This window comes from Sylvia atricapilla, chromosome 4, assembly GCF_009819655.1.
Source record: "Sylvia atricapilla isolate bSylAtr1 chromosome 4, bSylAtr1.pri, whole genome shotgun sequence".
Lineage (NCBI taxonomy): Eukaryota > Metazoa > Chordata > Aves > Passeriformes > Sylviidae > Sylvia > Sylvia atricapilla.
The window spans coordinates 8,859,918-8,877,211 of NC_089143.1; the positions used below are offsets into that span (position 1 = coordinate 8,859,918).

Here is a 17,294-nt window from a genome sequence, read left to right on the forward strand (position 1 = left end):
TAAGTCACTTATCTGTAGCCACTATTGCATTAATAAAGGAAATTTTAAAAATAATTGATACTTGAATGACATGCTAGAAGGAAGGAAAACACTAGAAGCGTTAAAGTGGTGTAGAGAGTAAACTTTTATTCTTTTAGGTGTTAAGGGGGTTTTATGACTTATTTGATCCTTTTCAGAATCAAAACTTCTTTCTGTCTTAAATTTAAACAGTAGGTGTTATGTCCTCACACCCAGAAAATGGGAGCTGACTGGAGTAATTTAGAAATTTCTTGGTGTGTGTCAAATAGATGATGCATTCAAGTAGCAATATTCTGTGTGAACTAAAAGCTTCTAAATTATAAAAAAGCTTTTGAAATGGCAGAAGGAGGATATATTTCAAAAACTGTATTGTGTTATCCATGATTCAGACTTCTTTTGTAAGAAAACCTTTTGCAAGGAAACTTTTATATCTTAAACTCCTGCTGCCTGCACTAGTAAGCACTACAAATGCATTACCTATGCTGTGCCCATATCATAATGTCAGGTGTAAAGATTGAACACTTTTGCTGTGTACGGTGCTTTTATCAGCATTTTGTTTAAGAAAATAAGGCTTTGGCAAACTTCTCTGAAAATGTAAAGTACTGTTAGTTTTTATAGATTTGGCTGTAAATTATTCTGGTTTTAAAGATTTGGTAAGACAAACCTGTTTGCATAAGTATTACAAGATTACAGGAAGTTTATGGATTTTGCCATTATAATTTTGAATTCAGGACTTTTTTTTCCTCTTACTAGTGAACCACAGGCCATGTGCTACATTGAAACATCTAACTTAGATGGTGAGACAAACTTAAAAATTCGACAGGTAGGAATTTCATTCTTGACAATATTGCTAGTATTATTTTTGTCTATTAATGCTTATAAAAACTTTCTATTACATTAACGGATGTTTTAGAAGACTCTGAAATTTTAGTGGTTTGAATAAAAAGCTATGGATTACTGGCATCATAACAGTGGAGGAATGAGTGGTTACTCCTAAGTCATTCTTCGTGCTTTGTTTTAGGGTTTCTCCTTGGGAGTATAGGTAGAAACATAAGGAGTTTGGGTGCTGGCTTTGTTTCTAGAGAACAGATGATGAGGCAGAGGCCCTGCAGAAAGCAGCTGATAAGGGCCAGTATTGTCCTTCAGGGACAGGTAGAGAATAGCAGATTTTGACTGAGTGTGCTGTCATTATGCAGGGACACCCTTGCTGAGCTCTGTGATGGATTATGACCATCTTGGTCATGGTATTTTCAGATGCCAAGGTCACTTTTTTGACTGTAGCACCCAGTTGCAACAGGAAAGTGTAGCTGGTCCGTTTTGCTCCCATAGGGATAATTGTTATAATATGTCGATTTGTTATTGGATAGTGTTTTTTAATGTCATGATAAATGAATTTTGTTTATAGGGTTTGCCACTGACATCAGACATCAAGGACACAGAAAGCTTGATGCAGCTCTCTGGCAGAATTGAGTGCGAGAGCCCAAACCGACATCTCTATGACTTTGTTGGAAACATCAGACTGGAAGGGCATGGGTACGTAAATACAAGGAAGAAGGTCTTGGAAGATTCAGTCTAACAGTAGACAGCTATGTGTTCTTAAACTACTGAAATAAATTATGAACAGCAAATCTTTTTTAATGCATTCTCTGCTAGACTTCACTCTTTTAAAAATCTAGAACCATAAAACCTCACTTCTAATGTCTACAACATGAGTTGTTTTACTAGACGTCCTTCAGAAACTGTTAGGTATTAATAGAAGAGACTGCTAATCAAATTCTGACAGTTCTGGAATGTGTACCTAGTGACTCACTTCTTAAGCATGTCATCTGTTAAAGAAGCTGAATAGAAGTCATTTTTTGTATTTTTTTTTTAATTGTTCTTTTTTTCCCTTTGTCTAAGCGTGGAGTGGAGCAGAGTTCATTGCTATATACCTCAAATCCTCTAATTTGGTAGCTGAGAAACGTTTAATACCTTAGTTTACCTAAAGTATGTTCCTTTAAAAATAGAAAATGTGCACTTAAAATACACATGCTTGTAGAACTGCTTAAAAATACTTCAGATACTGAAATGCTTATCAAATACTGATATTCAGAATCCCCTGTGGATTCACAGAAGATTTATTGCTAGATCCAGTGCTGAGTCCTACATTCCCAAAGATTTACATTATTTCTTAGGTATTTGGTAGGTATTTATTTCTCCACATCCAATAATGTTCATGTTTGTGATTTTAGACTGATACATATATTACTAACTGATTACTAAATACCTCTCTTTTTTCCCCTTAATATTCCATTTTTTATTTACTGATTTCTTACAGATGCATTCCGGGAATTTTTAGTCGCAAGAGTGTGGCTCTATTATAATTCCACTGTACTTATCATTAAGAAGAGAAAAACATTTACCTGTAATTCTTCTCTGAAGGTAATAGTTATAACAGATCCACACATTCATTCTTTCTCTCTGGCTAGAAGGAAAAACATACTTGCCTTTGTAATCTAATAATTTAATTTTAAAAAATTTATTAAAAATAAGTATTGAATATGCTGATGGCTGTGATGCCTCAAGAATGTGTAGGAGGACGCCATCTGCTGGTCAAGAAATTTTTCATTTGAGACATTCTGTTTTGGAACATTTTCCTATAGTTTCTGTGCAATAGGATAGTTCCAAAAGTGTGGCTCTAATATAATATTTACCTTCAGTGAAAAAGAATTGCAGGTAAGTAACTTTGGATCTTGGCCTTACTTCAACCTGAAAAATCAGGGATATGTTCTTTTTCTGCCCATAATAGAAGGAGTGCAAATTTATCTACTTGATATTTATTTGTCCAGTAGACCTTCCTACCACATTATGTAGGTTAACGTAGGTCATTGGAGTGCCATAAATGTTGTATCTTTTTGACCTTTTCAGTCTTTTCTTTTTACCTTCATGGGATAAAAACTAAAAAAAAAAAAAATCTTTTTTTTCTTTTGGATACCCAGTATTCAAGGAGACAGAACACCATTACAGGTATTTTGCCTTTTGGCTAAATCAGTGAGCTAAAAGAGGCAGAAGTTTTCTTTCTATCCTCAGCCTCTGAGTGAGCTAACCCTTATCACCAAAGTGTGCAGCTCTTTATTATGCTTACAAGTATACAGAAACATGTCAGGTTGCTTTTAGTCCATGAAATTAAATTAGCTAGAGAAAGGAGAAAAGTTCTTTAGCCTAGTTTATATGAACCTGTAACTAGACAGTGGCTCGGAGAATGGTGAGGGAATTGTGCAAAACAAGGTCAGATTCTGGTTATCCAGACCTAAAGTATATGTTTTCCTGAAGACATTGTTAAAATTTTGGATCAGAGTGAAGTATACTTGTTGACAAAATCATTTTGTAAGTTTTCATGTATGTCTCAGAAATTACTAGCTCTTAACATACTCTCTGCCAGGAAAGTTTTCTAAAGGCATGTTTCCCCATTGAGAACTTCCCTTACTGAATACAACCCAAGCATGTTGCTGAAAGTCAGTAGTTACGTAAAATGCAAGAGAAATGAGATGTGCTGGATCTCAGTTTTAAGAAGGCTGAAGCTGGGAAATAAGAGACTTGAGATCTCTGTCAAGTCTTTGCACCATCACATTATTAGAGTGGAGTGTGATCGCAATGTTGAGTATTTGTCACATGACACGTGGCAGATCTGGGCTTTCCTTGCCCTGACTATACTCTTTGAGCTACCCAAAATGTTACTAAATATTGTGGCTTTTTCAGATGCTTTATATTTTATATGACAGAGATACAGCTGCTGTCCTTAATCAGTAAATTTGTGATCTTAATAATGTGTTGCTTTCAAACAAGCAAACAAGTAGAGATAGTAGTTTTAGGTAAGAATTCCAAACACTAGAGCACTTTTGACAAGTGTGAACTGCCAGTTGGTATTTATAAAAAGAAGAGTATCAAAGCAGGACATGTTTTTCCATGACAAAGAGTAATAATTATGTAAAATTTTTGTATTTTAAGAAAAACTTGACTGATATTATATGTATACAGACAGCTGTCTGAATTTAAGACAATTAAGTGTTTCCCATTAAGTCTTTTAAGGGTATGTTACTCCTTTCTTACACGCAGTTTTAGAAGAATAGCACAACAAAATATACCTGGTTTTCAGTTTAAAGAAGGCGCATGAAATATTACTGTGAATGTTAAATAACTGTGTTCATAAAAGAATATTATTTCACTAGAAGAGTGGACTAAATTGAGACTCATAAGATTATTTCATTTGAAATTTGATTTGAAAATCAATTTTGTAAGAGATCATTTAGGAAAAAAATTATAATCATAAATCACAGGAGAATTAGACATTTTTACTTTAAGTATGCTTGGTTAGTAGTACCATATCAAAATTAGTAGTCCATAGTAAAAGTTAAGTGGTAAGTAATATTTTTGAAAACTTATTTTTGGCCTGGTTTTTGTCTGTCAAGTTTTCTCTGTCAAAACTCCCAAGAAGTTAACTGTGAAAACTAGGTTCCTAACCTATTAACAATAATCATGTAAATTTTAAGAAATTAGTTTTAATAACTGCTGATTGCATTTATTCATTGACATTGACTGGTTTAGCAGTAAAATGTAAAACTTCTTACTTCTAGTACTGTTCCATTGGGATCTGATCAGATTCTTCTGCGAGGAGCTCAGTTGAGAAATACACAGTGGGTTCATGGGATAGTTGTCTATACTGGACATGACACAAAACTTATGCAGGTTTGTCACTTGGATTTTATCTGGCCTGTCTTTTATTACCTTAATTTACCATTCTGTAGTACAGATACGTGGCTTGATTCAATACAGTACTAACATGTCAGTAATAGAGCATCTTTCATATGAATTAAAAGTAATAAAAATAAAGCAATTTCTTGTTATTTTAGTCACTTAGTCCCAAAGTAGTTTTTCCATGAAATAGTAGGAAATAGTTTTTCCAATGAATAGTAAGCATATTCATTGATTCTATCTTGTAACTTGTGTTTTGAAAACTCTTTATTAGCAAGTTCTGTTATAGTTTGTCTTTTTTTATTTTTGACTGCTCCTAAAACTGTCCTGTTGTGGGGCTTTCTTTCAAGTACAAAGGTAATAATTCTTGTCAGAAGACAAAATGGGGAGGGAAGAGACTGAAATTACTTTGCCTATTGATTTTTGAAATATCAGAATTGAAATGCACCTGTTGAGAAAAAAGAATTTCAGATCGGTCATTCATGCCTTATTTATTGCTTTTCTAATTTGTAAAATAGTTACATGAAAAAGCATCTCTGCATTGGCAGCTGTCTTCTATTGCACTGACAAGGTGGATGTACATTACTTTTTAATGTTTACTGTTAACTATTGGTGTTAACTTCTTGTGACACAATGCTAAAGCTCCAGTTCACACATTTATAAGCTTCTTATTTGAGGGTTCTTTTAATTAAAAGAGTTAGGGCCTTTATGATGATGTATTTGGGGTAATATTTAGAAAAGGATACAGTAACATGTAATTTGAACAGCAGGAACTGTGTTACCTCATCTAATATTTAATAGCCATTGTTGGTTTTTGTCTTTTGCAGAATTCAACAAGTCCACCTCTTAAAATGTCTAATGTGGAACGAATTACGAATATTCAGATTTTGATTTTGTTCTGCATCCTCATTGCCATGTCTTTGGTCTGCTCTATTGGTTCAGCTATATGGAACCGAAGGCATACTGGAAGAGACTGGTATCTTGATCTAAATTGTAAGATTTAAAATATTATATTTATATTTGGAAAGGAGGATCATTACCTTCCCTTGCACAGTGATTTTTTTTGGTCAATTTTTCTTCTTTGTTGACTAAAGTCATTAGTTTAGGTATATTGCAGCAAGTATAAAATTTGCCTTACTGTGCTATCTGAGCTCTTGCTAAATTCAGGAAGGGCGAGGTGATTTGTTTGTCTCTACTCTTTCAAGCATTCTATCTCTGGAGCTCAGCAAGGTCTGCATCAGCATTCCACTGGCATAAACAGTCAGCTTCCTAGACATCAGACTGAAGCCTCTTTGAGCTGTTACCATTAGATTACGTTTAAAGCTGCAATGGTTTTCTGAATTTTGCAACTTGCTTGTCTTAGGAAGTGATGCTGTGGCTGTATTTTTACTGTATAGGGCTTTAACTAATTAATATCAAAACTTAATAGACTCCTCCTAAAGAAGATAAAAGAGGCATGAGAGGTCTCATCTAAGATATTCAGCTGGGCAGCTGTACATAAGGTGGATGCAGGGCAGTGTGATGTTACACAGGCCTTCACAACAGCATGTAACAGAGTCTGACCTGTGCAGAAATAAGATATAAAAGTTTTCATGAATATACTTTGCGGTCAATTATTCATGGTTTCAGAATTTCTTAGGGCCTTTTTTACTTAGGAGCTTTGTTTTAGTTTTGCTTCTGCCTGAGTTTGAGTACAAAGCATCTGAATGTAGTCAGTAAAGAGGAGTTTTGGGGGGGTTTTGGTAAGTTCTAAAAGAAAAATCTTAACGTTCTGATTTGAAGGCACTCCTAAAGTTTCTGTGTCTGCATTTATGATGAACTTTGTTTCCCTTCTTTTTGATGCTGAGAAAAACTTTTTTTTTTTTTAATTAAGAAACTTAACTTTCATGTTTTCCAAGTGAGGTAAGAAAAAGTGAACTAGTTCATAGAATATTGACAATTTTCAGTAATATCAAAGAAGGACATTAGATGTGCTTCATCTGTGCATATTTTTTTCTTTTCTGAGAAACAGAAAATTTTTAAGAATATGGTGGTATTATATGGTCAGCACTATATAATTTATAAATATAATATAATATATAAGTTCATAAATTGTTGTTATTCCTGAAAAAAGAAACATGAAATAGTGACCATTCGTATTTTGGTTTGTGTATTCTCAACTGATTATCCATGTCAGTTTATTTTCTGATATATGTCCCAAGATTAAATGAAATTGTTTTGGGTTTTGTACAGTATGTCCTTAAAGGCTGTATTCAGCATATAGTTGTTCTGATACCAGATGCTTTTAATATGTAAGAAGCATTTTATCCCCCTTTCCCCTTAGTTATTTAAATTTTTAGCTCCCTGGTCTTTTAGACAAGTACTTCATTTGATGCTGGAATTGATATTCATGAAAGTCTCCAAAACATTCTTTCTTGGATCTTAGAGTAACAACCAAATTCACATTGGACAAACAGTAGAAACCTATCTGAGGCTGTTTTTCTTTGAGATACCTTGAATACAGCTAGGCAGGCTCCATCTTCTACTCTTTTGCTGTATTGCACAGCAGACTTTCCCATTCTCATCTTCTCTGAGTTGCCACCACTAGAGTTATCTTTAAAAAAAGAACTTAAAACTTTAAAGGAAAAGGTATTATAAAACTACTTATTTTATATGTTAATATTCACATTTCCAGTTGTTCAGAACTTTCATTAAACTCTCTAATTTCATGTCTTCCTTTCATGTGATGTGAATTTACCTCTTTCATAGCATTTTGCTCTGTCAAGGGAGAGTGTATGATTTTGTGAAGGTGGATGGAGAAAAAATTCATTCCACTATATATTTCCCCTTTCAAAATATAAAACTGTAACGTTTTGAGTTTAGAACTTGTTTGCTTATATAGATATTCCTAGATTTTGATTTTAAAATGTAGCCAAAGAGGGAATGGCTGGTAAATTTGCTCTTCAGAAATGGGAGATGATTGCAAAGATTGCTGAATTTTGACTCCCCTATTATAATAGAGATCCTTAACGCTAAGGAAGTTTTTGTCTGTAGGCAGGTGATACTGTAATTAATTCCAAAGGTTCTTCTTAAAACACTTTAAAATTCAGCTATTAAGGCAATATTTTGAATGCACTACATGTATATATATTTCTAACTAGGGTCTCAAATATTTATTTGATTACTTTGTTTTTTGGCAGATGGTGGAGCAAGCAACTTTGGATTGAATTTCCTGACTTTCATCATTCTCTTCAATAATCTTATTCCAATCAGCTTGTTGGTTACACTTGAAGTCGTTAAATTTATCCAGGCATATTTCATAAATTGGGTAAATATTTTTTTTATAATATGCCTTCATTTCTAAAACCAAGTGGTTCACAAGTAAGTGAAATTATGGATTGCTTGTCTATGTATACATTTTTTCAGACCTTTTCTAAATGCTTTTTATTTATTATTAGTGGTGTCTGAGGAGGTAATAAGAAATTATTTCATTTAGTTATGAATTAATAAGTCTTATAGCTGCACCAGATTGATTTTTGGAGCATGTTTGTTGTGATCCACTAATTGTAGAGGAACAAAGTGACCCATCTGTGGATTACAGACAGAAACTTCATGTTCGAATATTCCCCAAACCATGATTAAAATGAAACGAGTTTAAATGTTGATACAAAAAAATTGATACATTTTATTTAACAGTAAATGAAAGAGAAAGAAGGAAATAGAAAAAGGGGGTAGGGGGACAGAAAGAGTGAGAGAGATAGATAAAATAGATAAATTCACCCCTCTATGGGTCCCAATGACGTGTCATTGGTCCTCTCCATCTGGTCTTCTTGGTGGTGAGAGTGTCCCTCCAAAAGGCATAGAATTCAAAGGATTGTTATTTAATTAACCAACCTGGTTTGGTCCACATGGAAACATCCAGGGCAAGTTTGACACTGTCTCTGGCAAGACTCTGGATCGGTTGCATCATTTTGCATCACATGCAGTGCTCTGAGGCAAGGCCTTAGGAATGAGTCTGGGGAGCACTTTGGGGGTCTTTGATGATTGTGACACCACCCTCAGATGCCCCTCACATGAATGTCCTGTGATTTGGCTTTGCTGGCATGGTGGGGGTTTGTTTTGTGGCTGAGCCGGTTTGTGTGATGGGAGATGGGTGTTCACTACCTCTGACCAGAGGTTGCACCACACACACAGGGCTCTCCTCCTCCTCCCTTGGCTGGGGGAGGCAGTCTGTGCAAACCTGGCAGCAGGAGATAAGATTGAGAGCTGAGGCCTCCCCCAGCCCAAAGCTGGGGAGGGTTGATTTTTGGGACAGCTGCTGAGGGCTTGGTGCTCCTATGGATGCTCTCCCAGCCTTATCTGTTTCTTCCCAGACCCGAGATGATTGAACAAAAGTGTCACTTTATCTTACCTCAAGTTCTGTCAGGCAGCTTAACTTGCAGTCCTGGGTTTCACTCAGGGGGCCTGTTCAAGGTGGGCTTTGGTGGTGCAGCTTTTCACATCAGTGTTTAAGCCATAAACTAAAACATTTCAGTCTCTTGACAGTGGTTTTGTGCTTTTTACTTTCTCATTATTGGTATTCAGTATCAGTTTCATCCAGAATGATCAGAAGAATGTGTTTTGCAGTGCTGGGGAGTTTCGTCCAGTTTCATATTTTCTTTCCAGACTTTGGCATTTTGCTTTGGCATTTTACTTTTTAGGTTTTTTCCAAGCACAACCCTAGTTTAATGGAGTGGGGTTTATTGTACAAAGGCAGTGTCTGCTAGTATTATCACTTATGAAATATATAAAGATCATTTTGCCATCCTTTAATTATTTTTTTCTTAATGAATTAGTGGGGAATTTTACTCTGCCTGATATAACAGAGGTTGGAGTGAGCTCTTTTCCTTAAAGCCATGTAAACATGTCTTTCATTTTTCCAATTCTTTCCAAATATAAATTTATCATAGCATTCTGAACACTTTAATCTGATTCCATGATCAAATGTGGGAAATAAATTTGTACATGTGAGATATGTCATGGAGATATAGATAAGAATGCATGTGAAGTAGCAGGTGAAGCGTATGCTTGATTTTAAAAGTTAAGTACTTTTGTGAGCAGTCAGCTGGTTTCGATTTCTTAATAAATTTTTTTGTGCTGTAAAACAAACTGTTAACAAATTGAAAAATGTAATTAAATTCTTTCTTAATTGTCTGTATTTTAAAATAAATGTTCAACAAAGACACATCTTGAGTGCGTAGATTGCCACTGTTTATACAAGAAATCAGAAAGGCAGTTTTAACTTCTCTTCCTGCCCGAGTTTCTCATTATGAGGGATCAGTTGCCTTTAATTTATCCTTATCTGGGACTCTGGACATTTATCTTAAGCAATATTTCTCTTTGTGGATTATATTTTGTATGGAGAAGTTAGTCATCTGCAATCTGTTACTATGTTTGACAATGTTTTAATCTTTCACTGTATTTAAAAACAAACTCTGGTGTTTATTTAACAAGAGGAAAAGAACTCACAACATGTGAATTGTATCTTACATTTATTGTGTACTCTCAAATTTATCTTCATGTTTTTATCTCAAGATAAATTTATCTTGCTCTTTAGAAATGACTGGTTGTGCATACAATCAAAGTAGGTAAGACTGACTTCTCCCTAAGAGTCACAGTGTAGTATTTCTGCTTGTTGCTAAGTAATTTTAAATATGTAGGTCAACAGTTTTTCAATAATACTGATCACTAGAAATAATCTGAGCAAAATCACCCATAAGAAAACCTTATTTCTTCTGGGGACTCTCGGAAGTGATCTGATAGTGTCTGTGGCTTCCCATGTTGAAACAATCTTAGGTATATCTGCTCATGTTTGGTCTTTTCTTCTACACTTTTCTATTTATGTGATAGATTTTTTTTAAGAAGTTCTGGAAGACTGATTTTTAAATATATATACTTTTTCTTATCTCTAGGACATAGACATGCACTATGAACCTACGGACACTGCTGCAATGGCTCGTACTTCCAATCTCAATGAAGAACTTGGACAGGTAGATAAAAGAATTAATGATTCTAACTCTATTGAAATTATTCATGTGAGGATTTATTTAAAATATATATATATATTCTTGCTTTAGTATTTGCTTATTTCTATTCATTCTTTTGTCAGCTATTTTTAATAATACTTTGCATTATGAGCAAATTAAAACCAGTATTACATGAACAATCTCTGTATGAATGTGCATGTGATAATCACAGAAGATTGAAGTGTATCAAAGTTACAAAATGCAAGGAATTTTGAGCATTAAGGCTCTCTGTGGCACAAAACTTAGTCTCAATATATCCACTTATTATAATGTGTGTCTTCAGTATGTCTTTTTTTTCATATGCTTTGCATTCCTCCCAAGAGACAATATCTTAGGTTTGAATCACAGTTCTATACATGTCCTCATTTCTTGCCACTAAAGACTGGGAGCTGTGAATGGAATGGGGGCTCATGGCTGAAGTAAACCCTGGAAATTTGGGCTTAATTCTTTGTGCTTTGAAGTTCTCTTTTAATATGTAAAATGAGTTTGACTTGTCACAAGTCACACTTGTTATATGTTATTCATAATTAAGAAATATGACTTAGTACAAGTGTGCCTGGGTCAGAGGGTGTGCTTCTAGAATATTTGCTCTTTCAGTCAATTGTGTTTGCAGTCTGGCTTTAAAAACATGCTAAACTTTCTGGTACACTGGTGGTGAGCAGCTCTTGCTGTGGAAAATAAATTTAATTGAATTGTATTATGAACATAAGAATGTATGTACTTGCATTTCCTAACCTAGAAGCTTTCATAACTAATTCTTTACTTTGTTGTGTGGGAATATAAAAGTTGTCTCTGGCTTCGAAAACCAATAAATAATCCCTTTGTTTTAGCCATATAGCAAAGCAGTCCTAGGGACTAATACTTTAGAGAGGTGCCTTTTGGAAAAACTGTTTGAAAGCTAACATGTTCTGTGACTGGTCTACATAGGGGAATACAGACCCTTTGCCTGCTGCTTGTAACATGTATGTGCAGAAAATTTTGTTCTTTCCCTGGCTTTGAAGGGAAGTACAAGCTCTTCCAGTGGAGAAGAGTCTTCATTGAATCTTAATTTCCTTCTGTTTCATTTTACACTATCTGTTTTTCCTATCTCTGCAGCTAGTTTGTTATTCACATTCCCAGACACATTCTTTCCTTTTGACTTCAGTGTTTTTTGTGTTCATTTCTTAGGATTCTCATCAAATTCTCCTTCACCATCAAGAGCTTGTCAGGCTTCTTGGGATTTCCACTTTCATTTTTTCGAGAGATTCTTAGTTTGTGCAGATTTTTGTAGAGAGACTGAAGGACTCTGCTAAAAAGAGCAGGTTTCTTCTTTGAAGTATATGAGGGTTTCATACAATGAAGAAATTTCCCTCAAGAGATCTTCAAATTTTAAGAAAGGCAAAACTTTGGTCTTGGGGGAAAAAAAGGTTGAGTTTTCTTAGCTGCAATTCCCACTTTCCCATTGTGCCCACGCACAAAAAAATTATACAATTTACAGCATAAACCTGACACAGAAACATTTCTTCTAATTGCTGATTTGGCTAAGGCACAATTCCTCAGAAACATTTTTACTAGTATATAGCTTTATTAGTCCCAGGTATAATGTAGTTAATTCCTAATTAAGGATCCTTTGATTTTTTTTTAATTAGAAATAAATTTTAATTAAGTTTACTTGTGACTCACAGAACTTTTGGTTCATCACAGATGGTTTCTTCTTACATTAACTTTTTTCTTAAGATTAGGTTTAAACAAAACTTAAATATATCACAGGTTCATGTACTTCAGCTTTGAATTTTACAATGCTTTATTTAGTAGTTTCTGGAACAGAAAGGTTTATAATGCTAGGTAAATAGGACATCTAGAGTAAGTAGAAAGGAATGTATCTCTCCTTTTTCCTGTAATTTGGCATTTCTGAACTGTTGTGCTTATACTGACATTTTGGCTTTAAGAAGGTATTTCTATGTCAAAAAGATTGGTTTGGAAATGCATATAGATACTCTTCTTACCATATTGCTTTCTGTTCAAAGTTTAATATTTTACTGGCAAAGTCATTGGTCTTGACTAGTTTCTTTTGCTTCAACAAAATATAGAATGAGGGATGGTTAAGTATACCACCATGCACTGAAGAAAGCTTAAGTGTCCTGACATCTCAGTTGATAGATTTGTTTGGAAATGGATATAAAGGCTGTATATCTACCAGGTTTATGTTGTGGTTTTGTTGGCTTTTTTCTATAAACTGTGAACATTGCAGACCAGGTAAAAATATTTCATATGTTGTTAGTCATGAAATGTACTAGATATGTCACTAACTGCTGGATGTTGATGTATAATGGATTTTATCATTCATTTAGGTCAAGTACATATTTTCTGACAAAACGGGTACCCTAACATGCAATGTCATGCAATTTAAGAAGTGTACAGTAGCAGGAATTGCATATGGGTAGGTATTTTTATATACTTCTTCATCTGTGTGCCTCTGCCTGTCCATATCGACCCATGCATTAATACTGTCAGTAAAATATGCTGACATCTGAAAATATATACAACTCAGCTTTTTGTGACTATAAAATGTTACTTATAAGAGACAGGATCACTTCTGTCATGACATCTGTTTTTGTAAAGAGGAAGAAAAATGAAGTTGAGATACCACAGGCTTTCTGCTGTAAGGCAACTTCAATATGCATGTTTTTGCCATCATTTACCCTGTTTAATGTTGTTACAAACAAAAGCCTGAGTGAGACTTGCAAAAACTTGATTTGTTATAGTTTATGAAGTCTCAGCAGAAAGACCATATTTTTTCAATTTTCACTGCAAACTAGCCAAACTAGCCACTAGCAAAAGAGTTGCAAAACGGGGTTTTTTTTATAATTTTGTTATATTAACTAACTACTTTTCTAACACGTGATCCAATTTTTTAGCGTTTGTGATTCTTTCTCCTCTCCTTGTTCTATTTTTCCCTTGCTTCTTGTGCAGCCATTGCCCTGAGCCTGAGGATTTTAGTGTTCCTTCAGATGATTGGTAAGCTCTAATAATCATTTAGCTTCTGCTGTTTCTTGAAGATTCAGGTTTAAGAATCCTGAGCAATAGATTTAGAGATGTAGCTAATTGTGAGATAGTTTAGTGCTCAGAAGTTATTTCAGCAGTGAATTCACACAGACTGACCATCTAACACAGTTATGCCATCCAAATTCTGTGGCATTAGGTTGCATACTCTGGAACAGAATCTCTAATAGGGTCTCTGCAATATAGTGAGTGCAGTCATTCTACTGACAGTCCTGGTGCAATTCAAAATTACTTATTGGAGAGAAAAATTTGTCTTTTATTACATATGTGGTACTATGGTAACTTTAATAAAACTTTTCTACTGTGAGCCAGTAATATGTTAGTAATAATTAATAATATGTTTAGAAAAAAAATCCATATTAGAGACTGAAAAATATGTAATATTATTGTTGCTAGTTTACTTCCTGTGGATAGTTTTAGAGTATTAGCACTACATAGTTCTTAACTGCAACTGAGATAAGAGCACCCAAATACACCTGGGACTAACATTAATGTATTAATGGGGACTTCAGGAAAGAAAAGTCCTGGCTTCCTTTCTGCTGTCATCTACATGAAGCCTTGTGCTTGTCTATCATACTTTCTTAAACTAAATATTTGCAATACCATTCAAAGTACTCTCAGATACATCAGAGAAATAAATGTCATTTATAGTCTCTAAATTATCACTATTTTATTTGTTGAAAGTGACAACAAGATAATGCCACACACAAAATTGAAATGTATTGTCATCTTTGGTTGAAAACATTTGAAGAAAAGAAAATCTTTGCTAAATTAGCATTAATAATTCTTTCTTTAGATTGAAACAAAAACAAACCCTGCAAATTTCCTCCTGCAACACATAAAATGTAGTACACATGCACACCCCAAAATCTTACTGGACCTGAATATCATCATTTGATGTAGAAGGAAAGTTTTTCTTAAAGATGCCTAAGTGTGCTTAACTGCATACAAGTAATGTCATCAAAACAGTGCAGTGCTTACATGAAATTAAGAATTCTTGCTTAGAAGCCATTAATGAAAAAAGGCTGGTTTTGACTAACTCACAGAAATATCTTTACGAGCACATCTGAAATGGATAAACTGATATCTGAACAGTATTTAAAAAGAAAAAAACAAACCTTTTTACAGGCAAAGAATTTATTAGAAACACTTAAAAAATATGACACTTGAAATTTCTTGGTGTGTAAATCTATTAGAATTAATAAAATCTGTTTATGCCAATAACATTTCTGGCCCTAACATAACTAATTTACTAAATCCCAAATCTTTTTTTTTTTTTTTTTTTTTTAATTATTATTATTAGAAAGAATTGTTTTCCACTTTTTTACAACTTACACCTGCAAATATTTTTCTGTATTTTAGCATTGAGAATCTGGAAAATTTTTATCAGAAAGCTTTAAGCAAACAAAGTTTAAAGTTTAGGCTCTAAACAAATATAATGTGTCTGAAGGTGTTAATATGGTGCTTCAAGATTTATTTGCTTTACATTTTAAAAAGAAGTCTTGGTGAAGAAGAATGCTTCAACTTTTTCACTTTAATTATAGTTAGAGCAAGTAGTCCTTGCATGGCTGTACAGAGGAGGTTCTGCATTTTATATTCCTCCATGGTAGTTACTGCAGGACTAGAGCAGTTCACTTTTGGTTTTTAGAGAATCTTTTGGATTTTAGAGAATCTTTAGACTGCCTTTGATGTATATGGCTTATTCTTCAACTTAAATCACCAAATGTATTTATTCTTTTGTAAGATTATGTAATCCAAAGCAAGACCCAAAGTAAATGAAAAAATGAAATCCTTCAATTGGATTCACTTTTCAGCACTGTATTGTTTCATTTAAATTCAAAATCATCTAGATTGTCTTAAGACTTAGCTGTAGTATTAAGCTGTAGTCAGCTGTAGTAACAATCCTAGAATTTTCTACATTTTTGAGCTCTCACATTCAGACAGAATATTTGTGCACTTTGGGAAATGTTAATGTGTGACTTTCTTTCTCCAGAACCATCTCCTCCTTGCATCTCTGAAGTCTGTACTTCACCATTGTTGTTGTGCCTTCTTTATCTTTCAGTTTCATATGTTCCTTTTTGATCATAAGTAATAGAAATCAAACCCTCTGCATGCAGACTTCTCTGATGTCTGAACTTGTTTGTTGGCCTCTTTCCAGACTGGCTTTTCTGCAAACTTATCCCAAAACTGCTAATTTCTTGATGAAATGTGATCTCTTTGGGCATAGATATTTTTTGTGTCCCTTATATAATCTTATCCCAGAGATCAGAAGACAAGAAGCTTTAGTCTTATTGTGGATATTTTTTTACTTCATCTTTCATTACCTGAATTCAGCAGAGAGACTTTGCTGGATTTAAGCGTATATATGTAAACCAAGGTTTCTTTTAATTAAATAAACTTTGGAAATGTGCAACAAGTACCTTTCAATTCTTTTTCTCACAATACATGATTGCAGCCTTTATTCTAGCTCAAAACTTGTGTTTGGATGATTTGTATATAAACTGTTAAAATCATGCTAAGAATTATCTCTTTTCTACTCAATTATTTCCAGGCAAGGCCCACAAAATGGAGAAGAAAAAACATTTAGTGACACATCGTTACTGGAGAATCTTCAAAACAACCATGTAAGTTATGTAGAAGCAATTATCATTGTTTCGTGAAATGAAACCATTGCTTCCACTAATTCAAAAGATTATATCCTTTGAGGGAAAATAAATAAATAGTGTGTTTATACAAAATCAGCATGACCTCATGAATATTTTTGTTGCTGATATATGTTCATTAGATCTCAAGGGATCATTAGATCCCTTTTTTCTCCCTTCCTTTTTTGTTTTGATGGTATGGTTCAGATGTTACGTGTTTTGAAGTAGTCTTGTGTTCTTCTTTCTCCGGGTGTTTTACTGGTTCTCCTGCAGTTCAGATGATGTCATGGCATGCATTAAAGCTTTCAGGAGAAGCCAAGTTAACTTACATCCTGACATGACTTATCTGGCCTTGGACAGGAGTCAGGAGTTAACCATATGCTTTGGGTTTATGTGTGTGCTGTGAGGTTAGATCTTCAGATGATGGAATGCAAGAGGCATTTTGGAGGCTGATTTTGCTCCAAAGAGACAATACATTTCTCAGGAAATTGCAGGTTATTTATGATCTGAATAAGAAACAGTGCCATCGTTACCTCTCTCTGCTTTTTGTTTGTACAAGAGATTTTTTTACCTCATCATAACCAACACCTACTTTAAGCAGCATAACTTTGTTCTCTCTTTGAACAGTGTAAGTAAATTGCACTTTTCTTATCTTAAATTTTGTCTTAAATTTTTGGAACTATATGGCTTGTTCCAGTTTAACTGACAGACAGTAAACCATCTTTTTCTTACAAATGGGTCAGTCTTTAATGTTAGGCAGCTGAGAGCAATTCTAAAGTGTGTCTAAAGCAAAGGGGACTTATACTTAGCTGCACAG

The 17,294-nt window shown here is 34.1% G+C and overlaps 1 protein-coding gene across 4 annotated transcripts in view; it reads left to right on the top strand.

The window, feature by feature from the left end:
* Window positions 1-17,294, top strand: part of ATP8A1 (ATPase phospholipid transporting 8A1) — a 104,604-nt gene that overhangs the window by 23,671 nt on the left and 63,639 nt on the right. For 2 of the 4 annotated variants that reach the window (XM_066317065.1, XM_066317064.1), the window contains exons 8-16: window positions 772-841; window positions 1,424-1,551; window positions 4,632-4,743; window positions 5,577-5,742; window positions 7,929-8,056; window positions 10,680-10,757; window positions 13,124-13,212; window positions 13,746-13,790; window positions 16,387-16,459. In XM_066317065.1, coding sequence (XP_066173162.1) covers window positions 772-841; window positions 1,424-1,551; window positions 4,632-4,743; window positions 5,577-5,742; window positions 7,929-8,056; window positions 10,680-10,757; window positions 13,124-13,212; window positions 13,746-13,790; window positions 16,387-16,459 — 889 coding nt within the window. The remainder of the gene's footprint in view (window positions 1-771; window positions 842-1,423; window positions 1,552-4,631; window positions 4,744-5,576; window positions 5,743-7,928; window positions 8,057-10,679; window positions 10,758-13,123; window positions 13,213-13,745; window positions 13,791-16,386; window positions 16,460-17,294) is intronic. The other 2 variants (XM_066317066.1, XM_066317067.1) reach the window with 1 other exon arrangement.